Here is a 22665-nt window from a genome sequence, read left to right as displayed (position 1 = left end):
GCCCGGACCGGTTCACCCTCCACCCGGAATGCCGCCGGACACTACAGGAAGGATGGATGGCCCGGACCACCCCCATTACGGGTAAGTTTAATTTTTTTTAATGACTCGGAGGGTGGGGGACGGGCCCGACGGGTATAGCGGTATGGGCAAAAATCCATACCGGTATACTGCCCAGCACTACGGTGGGGGGGTGGGGGGTGCGACGCGGTCCGGTGGGTCGGGGGGTGGGGGGCTAACGCGGTGCGGTGGGGGCGGTGCGGGGGGCGGGGCATTATCGGCTTATCGGCAAGGTAATTGCCGATACCGATAATGCCCAAAATCGTGATTATGGGCCGATAATATCGGCCATACCGATAATCGGTCGATCCCTAGTTGTGACTACTTTAAATATTGCAGTAATTATACACCTGCTATAAATAATAGTTATGTGCAGAGACCCCCCAGCACTGTTTAAGGAGTTGCTTCAGATTTGCTCTGGCTGGCTAGCTTTATACTGATTTAGAGCACTGAGCTCTGATACTCTATACAGATATGGTGGGCAGCAACAGGGGCAATGTATACATACATTTGCCAGGCTTGTTGTGAGAGGCTGGCTTTATTATGAATAGAAGAAGTAATGTACAGAAGGTGGTAGCACCTCCTAGAGGGGAGACATAAGAGGTATGTGGCATTTGGCAGTCACATGATTCCCCCTCCCCCTACTCAGTACATGCATGCCTGTGAAACTAAGTTCCCCTAATAATTCTGCAACCATCCCTGTTGACCCATCCATGTTACTCTACTGAATCCATCCTTGTACACATACAATAGATACAATAATCCTCTATGAGCATTTTCTGTGGATCGTGAAATTCTGGACCATGAGGTTTTCACATTCAAACTGTGATTCTTATCTATTCAACTTTTGAGGTAGAATTCAGGGTCCTGACACATTGAAAGTCTGCAACAAATTCCGCACAATTTGAATTTATATGTGGAAATACTGTGGATTTTCCATTGTGGAGCTGCAAGCTTCCGTGTTGCGTCCACTGCCATTGGCGGTCCAGAGATCGAGGGGATCCCCAGTGGTGGGACCCCCGCGGGTGGTCTAACATCTTATCCCCTATCCTTTGGATAGGGGATAAGATGTTTAAAGCAGAGTACCCCTTTAATGTGTAGCTAAGGATTTTGTTTAAAGGAAGTCACATATTATATAGATGTTTGTTTGTGGTTCAGTTTAAAGTGCTATGTAGCTTTACTTAGAAATCTGTACTCACAACCCTAGATTCAACTTGTGTTTTACAATAAACTTTATGATAAACACAAAATCAATAGGCAAGAAACTAAAAATGTTGTTTGGGCTGTGTGCTTATCTTATATATCCTTATAGGGATTATCCAGGAAAAAAAACTTTTATATTTATATATCAACTGGCTCCAGAAAGTTAAACAGATTTGTAAATTACTTCTTTAAAAAAAACTAAATCTTAATCCTTTCAGTACTTATGAGCTGCTGAAGTTGAGTTGTTATTTCTGTCTAAGTGCTCTCTGATGACACCTGTCTGAGGAACTGTCCAGAGTATAAGCAAATCCCCATAGCAAACCTCTTCTACACTGTGCAGTTCTCGAGACAAGCAGAGGTGTCAGTAGAGAGCACTGTTGCCAGACAGAAAAGAACAACTCCACTTCAGCAGCTGATAATTATTGAAAGGATTAAGATTTTTTAATAGAAGTCATTTACAAAACTGTTTAACTTTCTGGAGCCAGTTGATATATAAAAAAGTTTTTTTTTTCCTGGAATACTCCTTTAAAGTATGCCCTAGATTGCACCAATAGTATTCTGTCACCTTCAAAGGCTGTTTACCCTCATGTCAACCCTTATTCAACAATTTATAGCCAATGGGATTCCACCATCTCACACAGCAGAATTTCTGCTGCAGGAATTCCATTGAAGTGAATGTGCTATAAATTCATGCAGAATTTAAATGCAGAAATCATGCAAAGCCTAAGGCTATGTTCACACGTCGGAATTTCCATGCGGAATTATGCATCAGAGTCCTGTTGAATTTAATGGGATTCTGCTACGTTGTGCACACTGTGGAATTTCCGTGCCAGATGTTTCCAGCACATGAATTCCGATTTCCATGTCCACAAAAAGAATGAACCTGTTCATTCTTTCTGTGGACTCCACACGAAATTCATAGCTGTCTATGAGATGGCGCATTCCGTGCGGTCCTAGCACCGGACATTCTGTAGTGTAAACATAGTCTATTCTGCACGCAGTAATATCAAATATGTTTTGTTTTTCTTTTTGTTTCAATTATTTTATTTTTTTATTGAAAAAAGGAGAGTGATTAAAAACTTTTTTGACACTTTTTAGGTATCCCCCTAGGGAACATTTATAATTGTTTACATAGAGCAATGCAATGCATATGCATTTTCTGTTGCACACGGCAGAGGACGCTGGCAAGGTATGAAACATTAATGTATATGGCATGGGTTGAGAAGGGGTTAAATAGTCTCTAAACAACAGCATCATGCAGAACAATTCACACAGTAATTTAGCAAAATCTGTAAATACTGTATGAGTAATTATTTATGCTTAATGAACTTATTTAGGCTGCAATTAATCATGGAATAAACAGAGCAATACAGTGTTGGTAAATATATTAGAAAAAAAGTGTGAATACAGTTGGATTATTTACCGTATATCCCGGCGTATAAGACGACTTTTTAACCTTGAATTTTCTTCTGAAAAGTCGGGGGGTCGTCTTATACGCCGGGTTTTGAGGTCCGGGATAGGAAAACCTATGATTATCTGCCCAGGCCGGCTCCCGTGTGTTGCTGCAGGCGGGGGCCGGCCAGAGCAAGTAAAAATGAATACTGTATAGTAAAAACCAGGGTGCCTCCAGCTGTTGTGAAACTACAACTCCCAGCACAGTAAAGGCTGTCCGGGCATGCTGGGAGTTGTAGTTTTACAACAGCTGGAGGCCCCCTGGTTTTTAGTATACAGTATAAGTTTTTAGCTGCTCTGGCCGGCCCCCGCCTACAGCCACACACGGGAGCCGGCCCCGGCAGATAATCATAGGTATTCCTATGCCGGACATCGCTGTGTCCCGAAAAATCTTTTCGGGACATAAGGATGTCCGTCGGTCACTTACCATTCCCTAGCGTCCTCCTGCGATCCTCCTTCGGTCCTCCTGCGGTCCGGTCCTCCGTCTATATGGTTGCACGCACGGGACGTCAGTGACGTCACGTGCCTACAACCATAGAGGCAGAGGAGCGCAGGACCAGGAGGACCGCAGGAGGACGCGCGCCGACCAGGGCCTGGTGAGTGACCGGCCGTGCTATCTTAAGTGTTCCGATCACCGCTCCCCGGTTCCGGCACCTACTGCTATGGTCCATAGGCCATAGCAGTAGATGGTGACCCGGGGCGGGAGGAGCGGTGATCGGAACACTGTGGGGGCAGACCAGTACAGACATACAGCCTGCAGCCATACACTGTATATGGCTGGGAGCTGTATGTCTGTTGGGGGGAGCTGCCAATCTAATGTGGGGGGAGCTGCCTACTATTGTGGGGGAACTGCTGACCTAATGTGGGGGCAGCTGCCTACAAATGTGGGGGGAGCTGCCTACTATTGTGGGGGGAGCTGCCTACAAATGTGGGGGGAGCTGCCTACTATTGTGGGGGAACTGCTGACCTAATGTGGGGGAGCTGCCTACAAATGTGGGTGGAGCTGCCTACAAATGTGGGGGGAGCTGCCTACTATTGTGGGGGAAATGCTGACCTAATGTGGGGGAATTGCCTACAAATGTGGGGGGAGCTGCATACTTTTGTGGGGGAACTGCTGACCTAATGTGGAGGGAGCTGCCTACAAATGTGGGGGGAGCTGCCTACAAATGTGGGGGAGCTGCCTACAAATGTGGGGGAGCTGCCTACAAATGTGGGGGAGCTGCCTACTATTGTGGGGGAGCTGCCTACTAATGTGGGGTAACTGCTTACCTAATGTGGGGTAACTCCCGACCTCTTGTGGGGGAGCTGCTGACCTAATGTGGGGGAGCTGCTGACCTAATGTGGGGGAGCTGGCAATCTAATGTGGGGGAGCTGGCAATCTAATGTGGAGGAGCTGGCAATCTAATGTGGGGGAGCTGGCAATCTAATGTGGGGGAACTGGCAACCTAATGTGGGGGAACTGGCAACTTAATGTGGGGGAACTGCAAACTTAATGTGGGGGGAACTATACTGCCTACCTAATGTGGGGGGAACTATACTGCCTACCTAATGTGGGGGAACATGATGCCTACCTAATGTGGGGGCAAATACAAGATACCGTACATCGCGGTAGGAGGGGTAGTCTTATATGGCGAGTATATCCCAAACTCTATATTTTAACTGTAAAAGTTGGGGGTCGTCTTATACGCCAAGTCGTCTTATACGCCGGCATATACGGTACTTTTAATACAATTAATATATTTATATCTCACAAAATGAAAAACAAAAGGGAAAATAAACTTTGTTAATGCAGCAGAGAAATCATCTGAGAATGTCCCGAAGTCATTGATAACGTATGGTCAGTTTGTAATAAAACTTGTATGGCTATATCTTTAAAACGATTATACAACCATCAGTCTACCATTACATACAAAGTACATATTCATGAGCCAAACAACCATGTGGGTTTTACCAAGTGATTTTTTTTTAAATAACTGTTTATTTATTGTTTTCAATTTTTCAAAAACAAAATCACAACAAATAAACAGCAAAAAACAAATAAAAATAAGAGAAATAAAAGAAACAATAGGTAATATAAAGTCATCCGGACAAAAAGTCCTCACAGTTGATACCATACAAAAATGAGAATATAGAGGCAGAGTTTAACACTAAAATGATATAGTGGTTTCTCAATTGCTGTTGGGGCAATCTGTGAGGCATCTTCAATAAACCATCATTCAAGTATAGCTAATATGGAGAAAACTGAAGAGGCATATAAAATCTGCATGAACAAGTACCTTCTCTTCAATACTACGTAGGTCTAAGGAAGAGAGGGGAAATAATCAGAGATTAGGAGAAAGGAAGGGGAAAAAAGAACAAATATAGAAATAGAGAAAAGGTAACAGGAAAACTGAATTTTTCATCAGCATCACTCACACTAAACTATTGGTATAGGCTTATAGTGCGGATGACACTGATGACAATGGTATTTACCGTTTCCCGATTTGTAACTGATCCGTTATTCTCGATTTTCTTATTATGCAAATTCAGCAGTATTCTGCACTTGGGGCATCCGGCCTGATTCTTCAGAGTCCTCCTCTCCTGTGCTGATCTTCCCCCCCTATGAAACCTCTCTCACGAGCAGATATTTCACTTCATGTCTCCTATCACTGACAACTGCACAGCCACGGGCAATATGAAGTGAAATCTCTGCTCACAACTGCTCTCACCACAGTAATAAGCTGATATTACCAGGGAACAGAGATTAGCCTAAATTAATGGGCAACATGTAACAAATGTGCGCATCATATCTGTTGCCACTTTTTGTTCTACTATAAGATGCTCAACCCCTTTTATGACGCAAGGGGTGCAAGACCACAACTTTTAAGCCAGATGTTGCATTTTTTGGAAATTTTACATTGGTTTGGATAGGATATACAGCACTTTTCAATCCACTCATACAATATTTACAACAGGAAACTATGCACATGATTACAAAATAGTTTTACAGGTATAAAATATAATGTAATGATGATACATTCATAGAAAGAAGTTGAAAATCTGTGCTCCTCCTCACAGTGCATAGCTGGTTTTGAAGCACATTTCTCCTCGATTCATCTTCTATGTAGAGATACTTCTTTGTTCCATGCTTTTACTATACAATTTCACAATGTATTGACCTTTTGATCTCCGTTGTGATTTATTTATACTGTTAAACTAATTATTACCTTTCTTTTGATTTTAGATATCCCTGCTATTATTTCATCTGCTAATCAGCTATGGGGGAATAAGTGAATAGTTTCTTCAATGACCACCTACAGAAGCCACATTGCCACAATGGCTTTTTGATGTCTATCAAGAATAGCATGACCTTCACTCGCACAGTATGTGCGGAGCATTTGAAAAACGAGACTGCACTTGGCTTCAGGAGAAAGAAACATTACAGTGTTGTGTGTTGAATGCCAGCTATATGTTCATGTAGTGACCAATCAGTTATTAATATTTAGAAGAAAAAAAAAACAAGTTCCCATTGTGTGCTGCTGAACCAGTGTCAAGAACTGAAAAATGAGGGAATTAAAACTCAGAATTAACTTGCTGTTTGGACTAACCATCACGGCACTGGTGCAAGCTACTCAAAAAAACATGGATTGTCCAGAGCTGTGCACATGTGAGATTCGACCATGGTTTACACCGCGATCTATTTATATTGAAGCTTTTACAGTGGATTGCAATGCATTAGATCTTTACAGCATCCCTGACAGACTTCCAGCAAACACACAGGTCTTACTTTTACAGGCTAATAACATTGTAGAAGTTAAAAATGTGGATCATTTTCCAGTAAATCTTACAGGGCTGGATTTATCACAGAACAATCTGTCCTCTTTGGTCAATATCAATTTCACAAATGCCCATCAGGTGCTTTCCGTATACCTGGAGGAAAATAAACTAGTGGAACTGCCAGAGGAATGCTTTTCTGGACTGGTAAATTTACAGGAGCTCTACATTAATCATAACCTGATAGCCACAATTTCTCCAAACACATTTGCTGGGGTTGGCAATTTGCTCCGACTTCACCTTAACTCAAATAGATTGCAAGTGGTTAATAGTCAGTGGTTTGAAGCAATGCCACATCTGGAGATTCTCATGATTGGTCAAAATCCAATAATCAAAATCGAAGATATGAACTTTAAGCCTCTTATCAATCTACGCAGCCTGGTGTTAACGGGAATAAATCTTACAGAAATATCTGATAATGCCTTCATAGGCCTGGAAAATTTGGAAAGCATTTCTTTCTACGACAACAGATTTGTTAACGTCCCCTCTGTCGCTCTTCAAAAGGTTCTGAACCTTAAATTTTTGGATCTAAATAAAAATCCTATTAGGAGAATACAAAGAGGAGATTTTAGCAATATGTTACACTTGAAAGAACTAGGCATTAATAACATGCCTGAGCTAGTTTCAATAGATAGTCTTGCCATTGAAAATTTGCCCGATCTGAGAAAAATAGAAGCAACTAATAACCCGAAACTGGCCTATATTCATCCCAATGCATTCTATAGACTTCCTAAATTAGAAACACTCATGCTCAACAGCAATTCTCTCAGTGCCCTATATAGAAGCACTATAGATGCTTTGCCCAACCTTAAGGAACTTGGAATACACAGCAACCCCATCAGATGTGACTGTGTAAACCGCTGGATAAATATGAATAAAACAAGCATCCGCTTTATGGAAACTGATTCATTGTTCTGCGTAGACCCCCCTGAATTTCAGGGTCAGAACGTTAGACATATACACTTCAGGGAAATGATGGAAATCTGTTTACCACTCATTGCTCCCCAGAGCTTCCCCTCCAATCTGGATATAAGTACTGGCAGCTCTGTTTCCTTACATTGCCGAGCTACAGCCGAACCGGAACCGCACATTTACTGGATCCTACCGTCTGGTTCTAAACTGCAGCCTAATACAATTAATGGTCCCTTTTATGTCCACGCTGAAGGAACTCTGGAAATTACCAGCATAACAGTTTTAGAAGCTGGACTTTATACCTGTGTAGCAAAGAACCTGGTTGGAGCAGATTTGAAAACAGTAGTGATCACAGTAGATGGATTCCTACCTGAGGATACCAATGAATCAGTCAATATTGACATCAAGGAGGTTCAAAGTAATTCTGTGTTGGTATCTTGGAATTCCCAGTCAAAGATTTTGAAATCTAGTGTGCAGTGGATTGTATCGCTGAATGCAGAATACACCAGAATTGCTCATAGTGTTCGGATGCCATCAGACGTTAAACAATACAATTTAACACGTCTAAGTCCTCAGACTGAATATAAGATTTGCATAAATGTACCCAACATTTATCAGCAGATGGAAAAGCAATGCATTATTGTCACCACAAAAGGAATGGATACCATTAGAACACATAACGAAACCTTTAAAACAACAGCTCTTATTATTATTATGTGTGGCCTATTTGGGATCATTACCGTGGCTTACTTTTTTAACTACATATCTATATACTTAAGACGCTTTTCTGAGCAGAAATGCAGTGGAGATCTTTTGCAGATGCCCCCATTTGCATACAATAACCTTTACCCTCCTTTGTTGAACCTTTGGGCTCTTGACAATGAAAGCACATCTCTAGAAGTGAAGTCTACAGTAATACAAGTACCCAGTATGATGCCATAAAAACGACACAAAGAGAATGTGACCTATGGAATACAAAAAAAAAGCACAAGGTTGTAGTTGTGCTTCTCTTAAAGCAGGAAGACTAGTTTCTAGGAAACAAAGGACAACATAATGTTACGGTATGCTAAGGCTTAACATACTTATAAGCCAGATGCCCAAGTCATTAATACAATAAAAACTAGATACCACAAAGAACTATGACTCCCTTTGTCACATACAATACAGATATATAACTTTTGTTTGTATTTTCCTTGGTTTGTTTCGATTTTTTTATATTATACTGTAGTTGAACTGAGCAATACCTCCTCTTCTGTGATGTATTACACATTTTAGCCAAGAGTTTTTCAAGTGACAGAATTAAATAGAATTGACACGTGATGTTACAAAATGAACATTCCTGTAGCGTAGTAAAGACGGTAAATATGTAAAACTTTTTTTATGGATAAAATACATTTTTGATTAAAATAAAATTTACCTGTGCCATGACTATTTTGTTATGTGATAAGGATGTATATGTACTGGGGGAATGTCATCTCTAGTATGCAATGTATAAGCCATTGACAATCTTTAAAGGGGTATTCCAGGCCAAAACTTTTTTTTATATATCAACTGGCTCCGGAAAGTTAAACAGATTTGTAAATTACTTCTATTAAAAAATCTTAATCCTCCCAATAGTTATTAGCTTCTGAAGTTTTCTGTCTAACTGCTCAATGATGATGTCATGTCCCGGGAGCTGTGCATGATTGGAAAATATTCCCATAGGAGCTGCACAGCTCCTGGGACGTGAGTCATCAGAAAGCAGTTAGACAGAAAACAGCAACTCAACTTCAGAAGCTAATCACTATTGGAAGGATTAAGATTTTTTTAATAGAAGTAATTTACAAATCTGTTTAACTTTCCGGAGCTAGTTGATATATAAAAAAAAGTTTTGGCCTGGAATACCCCTTTAAGAAAGTTATTTGGGACTACATGAAGCAGTGCAATATGTATGTATGCAGGGAAGACCTTGGCTTCTTATCGAATAATGCAAATATGCTACATATACATTGTATTTAAAATATAACAACAATTTTACTGTCTACTGCCACAGATTTTACTTCATGGCCACTGTACAGAACAAGTGACATATTATTTTACTTACATTTTTCAGTGGAACAATATGCATGACAGTTTATAGTACGAGCAATGGCATTTGTTCACCCTCATTACACTATATAAATAGCCCATATGTATAGAACATGCATTTCAGAGATAAAATATCTTTCACGCATTACATATACTGGGGGTAAAAAAAAAAAAAAGGAATGCATAGCAAAACAAAATGGTTAGAAAATGTTTAACACCATGGTGCATCTTTCTGTCAATTATATATGTTTGCATATGTATATATACACTGCAGGCCTCCTCTGTTCTTTGGCACTGAACTGCTATTTAGACGGAAAGTGCACACAGCTGATGCTATAATGCTAACACCATTAAAGGGGCATTCCGACCTAGACATCTTATCCCCTATCCAAAGGATAGGGGATAAGATGTCTGATCACGGGGGGCCCACCACTGGGACCCCCTGCTGCAGTACCCAGCATTCTGTGTTGGGCTTCTGCTCCTGTTGGCCGTCACGCCCCCTCCCATAGACATGAATCGAGGGGGTGTGGCGTGATGTCAGAAGAGGACATAGCATGACATCATGTCTCCAGTCCCGGAAACACAGAGGTTTCTGAGACTGGAACAGCAGCCTCGCACAGAATGCTGGGTGCTGCAAGGAGATCACGGGGGCCTTTGATAGGGGCTAAGATACATGTCTAGGGCCGGAATACCCTTTTAACTAGACTAATACCACTCTGTATGGTGGTACATACACCATGGTTGTTGCTGGAGAGAAGTTAGCAAGACGTGCTGGTGCTGAATATAGGGAGAGGTCCCACTGGCAAAAATTTAACAAACAATTAAAAAGTTTTATTAACAATGGATATTCATCTGCGAAAGACATCTAGGCAACCACTCAGCATATTTCTCGGAAGAATAAAGGCACAATATTCTGCTATGTCACATGCAAGGGCATGTATACTGTACAATCATCCAATGGCCATTGTGAGCCTGTGTAAGGGAAGGATGGGCAGCCAAGAGTCATGAGGACCTTATACAATAATTGTAGAGTGTGTGATGGTATGAACTAGCACCAACAGGGTGCCCTGATACATCCTTGGTCCCCAATCCAGTCCTCAAGGCCCACCAACATTCCTTTTTTTTTATATATAGTTACTTCACTGGCATAGACAAAGGAAAATTTCAAATCCTGGACTGTGAGTGGGCCTTAAGGACTGGGTTGGAGATCTATGTGCATCCTGGAATGTTAGTGGGCCTCAAGGGATGGATTGGGGATAGCTGTGCTATATAATTAAATAAACATATGTGGTATCGCCACGTGCGTAAATGTCCGAATTATAAATAATATTAATTAAACCACATGGTCAATGGCGTATACGTAAAAAAATTGGCCAAAATTGAGTATTTTTGGTCACTCTGTATACCCTAAAAAAATTTATAAAAAGCGATCAAAAAGTACCATTAAAACTTCAGATCATGGTGCAAAAAATGAGCCCTCAAACATCCCTGTATATGGAAAAACATTTTTTTTATAGGGGTCAGAAGATGACAATTTTACACATACTAATTTTGGTGCATGTAGTTATTTTTTTAAGTAGTAAAATAAAATAAAACCTATATAAATTAGGTATCCTTGTAACTGTATGGACCTACAGAATAAAGATATGGTGTCAATTTTACTGAAAAAAGCACTACATAGAATTGGAAGCCCCCAAAATTTACAAAATGGCATTTTTTTTCCAACTTTGCCCCACAAATATTTTTTTTCTGGTTTCACCATAAATATTGTGGTGAAATGATTGATGTAATTAGAAAGTACAATTGGTGAAGCAAAAAAAAAAAGCCCTCATATGGGTCTGTATGTGCAAAATTTAAAGCTGAAGTCCTGATGTGTCCAGCGGGAGACCACTTCCGCCTGACACCCCGGGACGCCATCCTGGTAATCCTGTAATCCTGGTCAGTAATCGAGTGTGCAGGTGTGGCGGGTTCTCGGGTGTGCAGCTGTGCTTGTCGGAACGTCGGGAGCGGTGGGTGTGCGGAGGTCAGGCGGTCTGGCAGCGGCGATGCGGCGGGTATGTGCTCTCCCTCCACCAGGTGCAAAACTACAACTACCAGCATGCCCAGACAGTCTGGGGGACCACAGTTTTGAGACCACTATGTGGTGGTCTCTAAACTGTGGCCATCCGTAAGATGGAAAACTACAACTCCCAGCATGCCGTTTGAGACAGCGCACTTCCCAGCACTCATAGCAGCAGCATGTTCTGCCAGCGCTCCGCTGTCGGTGGAATATCCGCATGGAAATTTTCTGTGCGGACATTCCACTGTGTGAAAATTGCCACAGCCGCCCCTATACAAATCACTAATTTAGGCCTCAAATGCGCATGGAGCTCTCTCACTCCGGCACCCTGTCGTATTTCAAGGCAACAGTTTAGGGCCACATATGGGCTATTCCCATATTTGGGAGAAATTATGTGACACATTTTTGGTTTTCTCTCCTTTTACCACATCTGAAAATGAAAAAAATTGGGGCTACACCAGCATTATTTTTTTATTTCACAAGAGGTAAGAGGAGAAAAAGGCCCCCAAAATAAGTAACACAATTTCTCCCGAGTACAGAAATACCCCATATGTGGATGTAAAGTGCTCTGTGGGTGCACAACAGGGCTTAGGACTGAGAGAGCCCCATCCACATTTGGGGGTTTGCACAGGGGTGGCTTTGGAAAATGCACTTCTCACAGAATGTAATAAGATGTGCAGTAAGCCTTAACACCCTACATGTGTCTGAGAGATTTTTGGAACAGTGGTCCATGAAAATGAAAAATAAAATTTTTCATTTGCACAGCCCACTGTTCCAAAAATCTGTCAAACGCCAGTGGGGTTTAAATGCTCACTGCACCTCTTCTTACATTCCGTGAGGGGTGTAATTTCCTAAATGGGGTCACATGTGGGGGGGGGGGTGGTCCACTGTTCTGGCACCATGGGGGCTTTGTGAACGCACATGGACCCCGACTTTAATTTCAGCCAAATTCTCTCTCCAAAAGCCCAATGATGCTTCTTCTCTTCTGAGCCCTGTTGTGCACCTGCAGAGCACTTAACTTCCACATATGGGGTATTTCCCTACTCAGAATAAATGGGGTTAAAAATTTGGGGAGCCTTTTTTCCTATTACCTCTTGTGAAAATGAAAAATATTGGGTAAAACCAGCGTTTTAGTGGAAAAAATTTAATTTTCCATTTTCACGTCCAACTATAGCGAAAAACACCTGTGGGGTTTTAAGGCTCACTGTACCACTTGTTACATTCTTTGAGGGGTGTAGTTTGCCAAATAGTGTGCCATGTGGGGATGTTTTTCTGTTCTGGCACCATGGGGGCTTTCTAAATGTGACATGCCCCCCAAAAACCATTTTAGCAAAATTCTGTTTCCAAAATCCCATTGTCGCTTGTTCCCTTCTGAACCCTCTAGTGAAACCACCAGCACTTTACAGGTATTTCCTTACTCGAGAGATATTGGGTTAGAAATTCTCCTTTTGCCCCTTGTCAACATGGAAAAAATGGGTCTACAAGAACATGTTAGTGTAAAAAATTGAATTTTCTCTTCCACATGCTGCTATTCCTGTGAAACACCTAAAGGGTTAAACTTTCTGAATACTTTGAGGGGTGCAGTTTCTATGATGGGGTCATATATGGGGAATTTCTCACAGAAAGGCCCCTCAAATCCACTTGAAACTGAACTGGCCCCTGAAAAATCCAGATTTTGAAATTTTTGTGAAAACTTGAAAAATTGCTGCTAAGCTTTGAATGTGAAGAAGAGGCAAAAAGGTTGGGGCGCTCTCTCGTAGATGATGGTGGCGTGATGAGTTGGTCGAGAACCACTACACCCTGGGTGGTGTGATGTCCCACCGAGGTTATCAACGGGGACAGCACCTCACCAGGCGGGTGTAAAGTGGAGACTGATGGTGGCAGTTGTGCTGCTCGAGATCCCCTGTCCGTGACCGCGAAGGTGTACGGATATATTATGACCAGGAAGAGGAGAGTAAAAAAAGGGGGTACTGGACGAGCGCTACTGCTGAAATAAAATGGATGCGGAACGCCAATAAAGCACAGGACAGTTTATTAGGGTTAAGAACAAACGGACAACGCGTTTCGGCACCAGCATGTGCCTTCCTCAGGTCCATAAAATGAATAATTACGGCGTCCTGGAGCCTCTGGTGTGCTGTGGTGGCGTGACCACCACAGCACACCAGAGGCTCCAGGATGCCGTAATTATTCATTTTATGGACCTGAGGAAGGCACATGCTGGTGCCAAAACGCGTTGTCTGTTTGTTCTTAACCCTAATAAACTGTCCTGTGCTTTATTGGCGTTCCGCATCCATTTTATTTCAGCAGTAGGGCTCGTCCAGTACCCCCCTTTTTTTACTCTCCTCTTCCTGGTGCTAAGCTTTGAAGCCATCTTATGTCTTTGAAAAGTGAAAACATGTCAACTTTATGATGCCAAAATAAAGTAGACATATTGTATATGTAAATCAATATATAATTTATTTGGCATGTCCATTTTTCTTACAAGCAAAATTTTCATTAAATCTTTTCACCAAGAAATTATACAAGTATCAACAAAAATTTACAACTATCTTAAAGGAGAATATGTCACGAAAAAACTATCTCGGACTCAAATTTGTAAGTAAAAGCATCCCAGAGTTATTAATGCTTAAAGTGACAGTGGTCAGATGTGCAAAAAATGTCTGTGTCCTTAAAGTCAAAACAGACTTTGTCCTTAAGGGGTTAAGGGCTGGGTTGGGGACTGCTGTGCTATATGATTCTCAATTGTCTGTGTCCATATGATTCTTAATTGTCTGTGTCCATCCCTGTTGGTATGATTTTAATAGAATTGCTCAAAAGACTAGTAGATCATTATCTGGATATTTTTGGCTCTTTTTACCTTTTCTCTAATATTATCAGTTACTTTTATTCATATATCATAATCCACTCATTATGGGGAGCATGACTATCATAAACAGAAGGCCAGGGCTGTGGATGTGATGCAAAATATTTATGCACTCAACCCAAATGCATCTACTATTATCACCATAATTATTCCTTCACTAATTTCATCTGGATGCTGTCCTCTGCTATCAAGCGCTTGGCTCTGCCTGCTCCCAAGTGAGAGATATGAATAGAAAATGTATGCAACAGTAAAATAGTGAATGATAAGGATTAGGAAAACTAAGGTGTTAAGTAACCAGGTTAACATCTCACAAGATAAATCTAGGAATCATCCCATTGGGAAGATACAAGTATCTTTTAGTAGAATAGTTTATGCTATTCTATAAGAAATACATGAAAATGTCATATTCTAAACTCATTTAACCTTTAGTATTCCAACTCCTAAATATTTATGTAGAATTTTGCTTTTGGTGAGTGTTGTATAAGTAAAAGTTCAATTTTCACCAAGGGGGAATTGCTAATTAAAAGCATTAAAATAAGAAAAAAGGTTTGGTGATATCTCAAAAGAGTACTAGGATTCCAAGAGTAGGCAAAAGGATTTCTTTATTATATCATAAACGCGTTTTTAGAGGAATAATCCTCCTTCTTCAGATGACCAGACAAAAAAATTAGCTCACAACCAAATAAAAACAGCACACATGATACACATCACTGCACATTATTCAATCAGCAACCTATTAGGTGTTACGTAACATCTATATACATATATAAACATGAATAATCCATAAATATGAGAAGAGGTAACCAAGGGCAATTTACTCCATTCGCATATATTTTACACTTAATATCGTGCTGTTAGAACGCCATGTATAAACATGGAGGATATGGCCGGATATATTGTTACTTCCAATATGCGAGCCACGTCCCACTGTGTATGTGGACCGCAGCGCTATGGAGATGGGACACACGTACATCTACACTGTGTGTATGGACCGCAGCACTATGGAGGTGGAATGCACATCAGGTTCTCACTGGTGTAATCACATGTTCACAAGGAGGAGCTGCGTCATCTCCTCGGTTGAGTGGAACACATCTCCAAGGAGTGGAACGCAAGCTAAACTCTGTCCAAGAACAGGACGGAGACCGGTGGTGTGTGGTGGATAGTTATAAAGTGCACTATAGGTATCCAATAAAAGCATGAAATGCTAAATGTGTATAGGAGAGTTAATGTAAATGAAACTAACACGGACTAAAATAGAGCTATTGTAAAATATATAAATAACTCAAATATGAATCTATAAAAAAAAAGCACAATAAGAGCTTGTAAATATAATAGAATGAAAAAAAAGTGTGTGTGTGTATGTGTATATATATATATATATATATATATATATATATATCTCAACACAAATACCCCTGCAAGTGGGCAACATTATCACAAATACAATATATATACACTAGAAGCAAAGAATATCAAAAAAACAGTAAGGTAAGATCAAGGTAATACCTTCTTTAAAAATAGTGGGGACTGCCACAACACCTGGATAGGTTAAAAATTACTCTCAATAGTTTCATTAAGTCCCCTAGGTGTAAGTGTATTTAACTTAAAAATCCAATAGTTCTTTCTACGCCGTAAAATCTCATGTCTATTGCAAATATTAGCTGGAATTAACTCAATGGGGTTGACTTTATAATTAGTAAAATCATAATTATGATTACCTTAGCATGTCGTGACACGCTATGAAGGTCGTATCCTCTAGTGACATTGGATCGATGATTATTGATCCTAGTTATTAAACAACTAGAGGTACGACCCACATATTGTAAAGGACAGATACATTCCAACATATAAATAACGAAGGACGACCCACAGTTCATAAAGTGCTGAATATCAAAAACATCACCAGATGTTAGACTCAAGAACAATTTTCTGCCAAGGTTCAGAGCTTCACAGCACTTGCATCTTGTAATGTTACAGCGAAAGGCACCACATATTTTAGTGAGGATAACTGGACCCTCGGAAAGAGATTTGAGCCGACTAGGGGCCACTATGCTCTTAATATTTTTAGCTCTCTGATTAAAAGCAGCAATTCAGAGAGATGATAATAGCGGAATATTTCTACAAGCAATGTTCCAACCCTATAGAGAACATTTTTAAAATTAGATATTGAGTTACCAGTAAGCATTAACAAGATCCATTTATCTTCCCAAGGCACAGAGCTACATCATGAGCTTTAATGCCTTTTTAGCGTTATTGCCCATTCATAATAGTTATACCTCTCTTCTAAATCAAATATGCGAGTTGAAATGGCTTGTGTTCTAAAAAAAAAAAAAAATTTGCATTAGGATTTGCTTAGTAATGTGTTTTTTTGAACTTTAAAGTTAGGTTTATGATCGGTTACATAAGAATAAAACTTTTATAAATATCTCACTATTATTAAAAGTAAGGCAAATTAAACATTTTAACTATTCAAAGGGATATTTCTACAGACCTATTCTTGACTCATTGACTCACTGTCGGATGTTTCTCCTGATTATACCCCTCAAAAATACCTATGGCATAAGTGAGATTTTGAACAAAAGGCAAGATGATCCAGCACGTCCCAACAAAACTTCAGCTTTATTTAAATCACAGCGGTAAAACACACCGATGCTGGCTTAAATGCAAAATCACAAGGAGGAGCCATGGCAAGCTCCAATCCTGACAACATAAGGAAAAAATGCAGGTGAGACAACATAACAAACACACTATAACAAGTGAAATACTAAAAACAATAATTTTCAAATGAAGAGATATCTGAATGCTATACTCCAATAATGGAACAGCAGTTCTTGCCAGACATTCATGCCTGTTGGTGCACGAGAGCTCAACTTGAACTGCCAATAAGCTTCCCTTTCCAGCAATCTCATACGAATACAACCCTTATGAGGTCCAACATAAATATGTTCTATGCCATAAATTTTAAAGCCTTGTGTATTCCTATGATGCACATCCTGGAAGTGTAATGAAGCAGTAGATCTATTTAATAAATTCCTTACATCAGAAGTGTACTGGTTGTCGGTACTGAAATGATGTTACAGAGCTTGCATGGCAACAGTATGCAAGTATATAGCAAGTGTAAAACTCCATCTTCGCAAATGCCTTCAACACATCTGTTGAATCCCTTAAATAGCCAGGCACCCCTATACTAATGGTTGGAGTAATAAATCTAACCAAATGGACAAGCATTCCAACAAAGAACCCAGAATTGACACAATAGGTTGCATGGGGGAAGGGATATGAATTTTAGACAAGGCATAAATCTTTGGGACAACAGGTTCCTCAACATTGACATAATCCCTATCTCTCTTAGTCAGGATGCTGAGGGCAGATAATAGTTTTGGCAGTTCTGGTGTGAATTATTCAGTGAGATCAAAATCTAGCCTTGTATAAACAGATTCATCAGACAGTAGTTCATTGATCTGTGGACATTTTAACAATAATGTCAGTATCTAAGACCAATTCCTTTAGCACTAAACGCTCTCTATTTGGAAAGTTATGGGACACCAGAGCAGTCTCCTAAGGGCTGAGGGTGACCAAACCCCACTCAACAGCACTCTGGAATTGCTACAACCCCTCAGTTCATTAGCTCAGTGGATAGAAATAAGAGTTTTTGTTCACATTCCATACTTTAGTATTAATGCTACAGTTATAAGTCCCTGCCAATCGTTCCTGAAAGTCTAAGCCCTAGTATTTATTTAAAATTTTGTTCTGGTTGATGGACAACACGCCAACATTAGCATTATCTTCCATATCTGCATATCTGTCAAATTACAAATGAACCTGTTTATTTCACATAATGTACCAAAAACATTCAATTGTTAAGTGGGTGAAAAACTAATACCTTTAGATAACAAACACATTTGACTGGAGACTGTAAAGTAGACAGATTGAAAGTGTCCTTTTGGTGTTGGGGGTGTTTCTTTTCTTTTGGTTTTCTTTTTTTAAATGGACCTGGGAGCAATTTCGCTGTACTTTAAGTGAGATTTTGATATAATTTAATAGCCTAGGTTCCCTGATTTCACACTTTTTACAGTTTCTTGTAGTGCCCTTATGCCATTATTATGCCATATGCTACCAAAGTATGTGGGTTTATAGTATGATATCCAATTAAGGATGGAGCAAAGGAGCACTCACCAAATCTTGAAGAAAATTAATTTATAAATCATCTCGACATAACGAATATCACGCACAAGGGTCCAGATTTATCAAACTGTGTGAGAGATTTTACCGCAGCAACCAATCACAGCTCAGCTAATAAGCTGTGGTAAAGTAAAAGCTAAGCTGTGATTGGTTGCTGTGGTAAAATCTCTCCAGTTTGATAAATCTGGGCCAAGGAGCGGAGAGCAGAACGGGGGATCACTCAAATGGGTGTCACTTTATTTGTAATATTGGAAGTGAATATCAGGTAATAGATGGGGTTATACAAAGGCTGTAAAGGTTTTACATTGAGGGGCATGTATGCCTAATACACACCCCCGGATAGCATAATCCCACCCATCACCTGATAGTGACTCTCATTATTAAAATGAAGTTCACACCCCTTCAAGGAATAAAAAACAATAAAGAAAATTGTATTTAGATAATATCTGGGGGTCTGTTTGGGTTAGTGTATATAGGGATCCAGTCCTGCAGAAATGTGTGGGAACTGAGTTTCTGAACTTTTTTCACAGCAGGACCAGTTCTTGAGTGGAAATCATGAGTGAGTTAACTTTTTTTTTTCCTGGACTTGACCCCTGTGGATATATGATATTAGAGTGCAGGGCTTTTGAAAAACAAAACAAAAAAAATGTTATTTATAGTTTAATCCCTTTGAGGTTTGGTACTTGAGATTTTGGGCCAAATTTTTGTAACTGTTGAATACTGATTCTATGTTCACACACACACACACACACATATATATATATATATTGTTATTATTATTATTATTATTATTGTGTTTACCTCATTTTGAGGTGTAAACAATTGTTTCTTGCCATAATCACAACGTAATGTGCCGTAAAATGAAGCACAAAGGATCTGTTTTGGGCCACCTATGTTCAATAAATAAAAACAAAAATTTTTTGAGGTCAACAGCTGCCTGTTTAGCAGAAAACAGATAAAAAGGCTTAAAATGATCCAAATAAGAGAAAAATGTGTTAAAAAAAAAGTGTAGATTTTTTTTCCATGCAAAAATGTATTCCCGACATGTTGTTTTTTTTACATTATTTATCTTTTTTGGCACTCAGGTTGTGAAAATTGTGCCATGTGATAAATGTGGGCACATTGCGTCAAAAAAGAAGCCTGCGGATTTAGAAATCCAGTCAGGAAATCAGTCAGTCTTGGTTACACAGCAGGAGTAGTCAGTCATGCTCATTCACTCAGGAGATATAAACAAACAGCAGAGCAAACAGAGAGAAAGCAGAGAAGAAGAAAAAAAGCAATTTGAAAGGCATTTGAAAGTTTCCTTCATGAACATTATCCCCAGGAAGATAAAGCTTCTTCAGATCACGGTAATTCACCAATTGCTACAACAAGTATCACCTTACAAAAGGAAGCAGTTAAGGTAGAAATGACCCCTCAAGAAGACTCTAATCCTGAAAAAAACTAAATTTCTGAAGAAGAAAATGTCCCAGGCACCAATGATAGTGGCTCTAAGAAACAATTCACACGAGAAGAAAAAAAATCTTGTGAAACAGGTGAGGATGGCCATTTTATAAGATTAGATGTTAGATTGTTTTTACATTTTCATACAACTTTTTAAAGGACAATTTTCAGCTGTGTCAAATGTGTTATCTTGTGGTATTTCAAAAAGTCATAAAATATTTGAATTCTTAGCAGGATTTAACCCATAGGGGCTAATTATTATACATGTGTCATTATTCCATAATGTCCATGACTAAGCCTCAGACAGCCGCATTCGAGATTTGCTCTTTAAGGCCACCATTAGTTTATGGCAACATGGGTCTCTCTGAAAATAAAAAAGCTTTCACATGTTGTAAGGTATCCAAAAAATAATATATTTCTGAAAATCAGCACATCCACAACAGAAATGTTTTTGGTAAGGTGCACACGGTCATACCAGTATTGGTCTGAGGCTCTCTTTGCAGAAAAAGGGATAATTGCAGCAAACCATTGTCCAAAATTTCAAAAGAATGAACTTTATCACAAATAATGTTACAGAGGAGCTATGTTTCAGCAGCCTTATGCAAGATAACCTTAGATAACATCAATGCCATTGACATTATTGGGAGCAGAACACATTACTGGGAGAAGAACCCATGGCATGTCACTTCCTTGCTATTTTATACAGTACTGAAGCACTAGGGGCTTTGGGTCTAACCCCCCTGCACTGCCTGTATCTCAGAGAGAGACATGGTGCAGTGCTTCTTAGGGTCCATTCACACTCTGGATACTCCATTTGCAGCCGGCGGCAGCAAAAATAGCCGGTGTTAGGACTACTCAGAACTGTGCGATCTCAAAACACAGCAATGCATTTCAGAGCAGATTCTGCCAAAAGAATGAACTTTTGTGAAGTCTTGGATCCGGAATTTCCATAGTGTTTAAGGGGTACTCCGCCCCTATAGACATCTTATTCCTTATCCAAAGGATAGGGGATAAGATGTCTGATCGTGGGGGCCCGCTGCTGGGGATCTCGGTTGCGGCACCCCACTGTCATCACTGCACAGAGCGAACTCGCTCTGTGCGTAATGACGGGCAATACAGGGGCAGGAGCATCGTGAAGTAACGGATCTGCCCCCTCATGACGTCATGGCCCGCCCCCTCCATAAAAGTCTATGGAGGGGGGCGTGACCATCCCAGATTGCGGGGGTCCTTTGGATAGGGGATAAGATGTCTATGGGAGGAGTAACCCTTTAAAGGTGATGAAAAGTCCTATTGAAAACAATGAAGGCTGCTTGACCGTATTTTCTGAGTGGAATTCTGGAGAAGAGTTCCGCTTGGAAAATATGTAGTGTCAGTGGGCTCTAACAGGAACTTTTTTCCTATATGACTGTTCCCTTGCTGACATTATTTATTTATTTATGTATTTTGCCAACGAAAGAATTTTAAAACTAAAGTGTTATAGACTTAATTTCACTTTAGTGTTTGCAATTATCATTTGAGAACTTGAAATTGAGATCATTGTATAAATAATCTGCAGAATAATAAGTATCATTGGGATGTGTCCAGCCATTTCAGCAGAGGCCGGCTTTCAAACAAAAAAGACAGTGCCCAAGACAAGTGCTTCATCACCCACTCTTCACACACACTGCCGTTACCAATCCCACCTGCCCCATTTTAATATTGTAGCCTATTTTCTTTATTTGGTACCTCTCTTCATAGAACACAGTGTAGGCATAATTTGTATGTGTCACAAGTTGGCTCCTCTAACTTCACTTTGTGGGACAATAAATGAATTAGATAGAAGGAATGCCATAGGGGATCTGCTAGACACATATATATTATATTATACATATAATAATGTAGTATGTTGGACCTCTTTTTAGTAGCAAAAAGGATATAGTTAAATATATTACTACAAAGTCAAAGACGGTTTGGGTGGTAGAATTTAGTACTTAATAAAACAATTATCCCTCTTTGTTAAATGAGTGTCTGTGGAGGAACAAAAGCTATAAAAGGTGAAAGAACAACATCTGTCTACTCCAATAACAGAGTGTAGAATATGTCAGATGTTTTCCATCCTTATTACTGGAAAAAAAAAAAATTTTGCCAATGTGTTACCGTACTGTGACTGGTTGTGCTAAATGAACAGCATTTGTTGCAGATATTAAATGCCACACATTTAAATTGTTTTGTGTTCAACCCTATTTCTGTGAATACAATTTTACCATAGTTGATGAATCGCTGCGGTTCATACACTGGCATTAGAATTTATCAGCTTGACACAATCATCAATCACAAGATATTTCAGCACCACGGACAGAGCTTTTCATTCTACGCTATTTGTCACAAACAAAAGAGCTGAAATATGACCTATTACAATGCAGGTACTGTATAGGTCAGCAAAATGTGCCCATGTATCTTGTATGTCTTTTTACTCCAAATACTTTTTAAATATGTGGCTTGATATGATTTAAAAACCCCAATGCAAGGCATAATAAGGAAAATAATATCAGGACACTTTCTGGCTGAGGAAAACAAATAATGGTCATGAAGTGATCTCCCTCCCTCCCTCCCCCTCTCTCTCTCTCTCTCTCTC

General features: G+C 39.9%; 1 protein-coding gene across 1 annotated transcript in view; it reads left to right on the top strand.

The window, feature by feature from the left end:
• LRRN3 (leucine rich repeat neuronal 3) overlaps positions 1 to 8859 on the top strand; it is a 64262-nt gene extending 55403 nt beyond the window's left edge. The window contains exon 2 of the mRNA XM_056573915.1: positions 5936 to 8859. Coding sequence (XP_056429890.1) covers positions 6256 to 8379 — 2124 coding nt within the window. The 5' untranslated portion in view covers positions 5936 to 6255 and the 3' untranslated portion in view covers positions 8380 to 8859. The remainder of the gene's footprint in view (positions 1 to 5935) is intronic.
• The last annotated feature ends 13806 nt before the right edge of the window (positions 8860 to 22665 follow it).

Source organism: Hyla sarda, chromosome 4 (assembly GCF_029499605.1).
Source record: "Hyla sarda isolate aHylSar1 chromosome 4, aHylSar1.hap1, whole genome shotgun sequence".
In the NCBI taxonomy this organism is placed as follows: domain Eukaryota; kingdom Metazoa; phylum Chordata; class Amphibia; order Anura; family Hylidae; genus Hyla; species Hyla sarda.
This window is presented reverse-complemented; position numbering and strand designations above follow the sequence as displayed.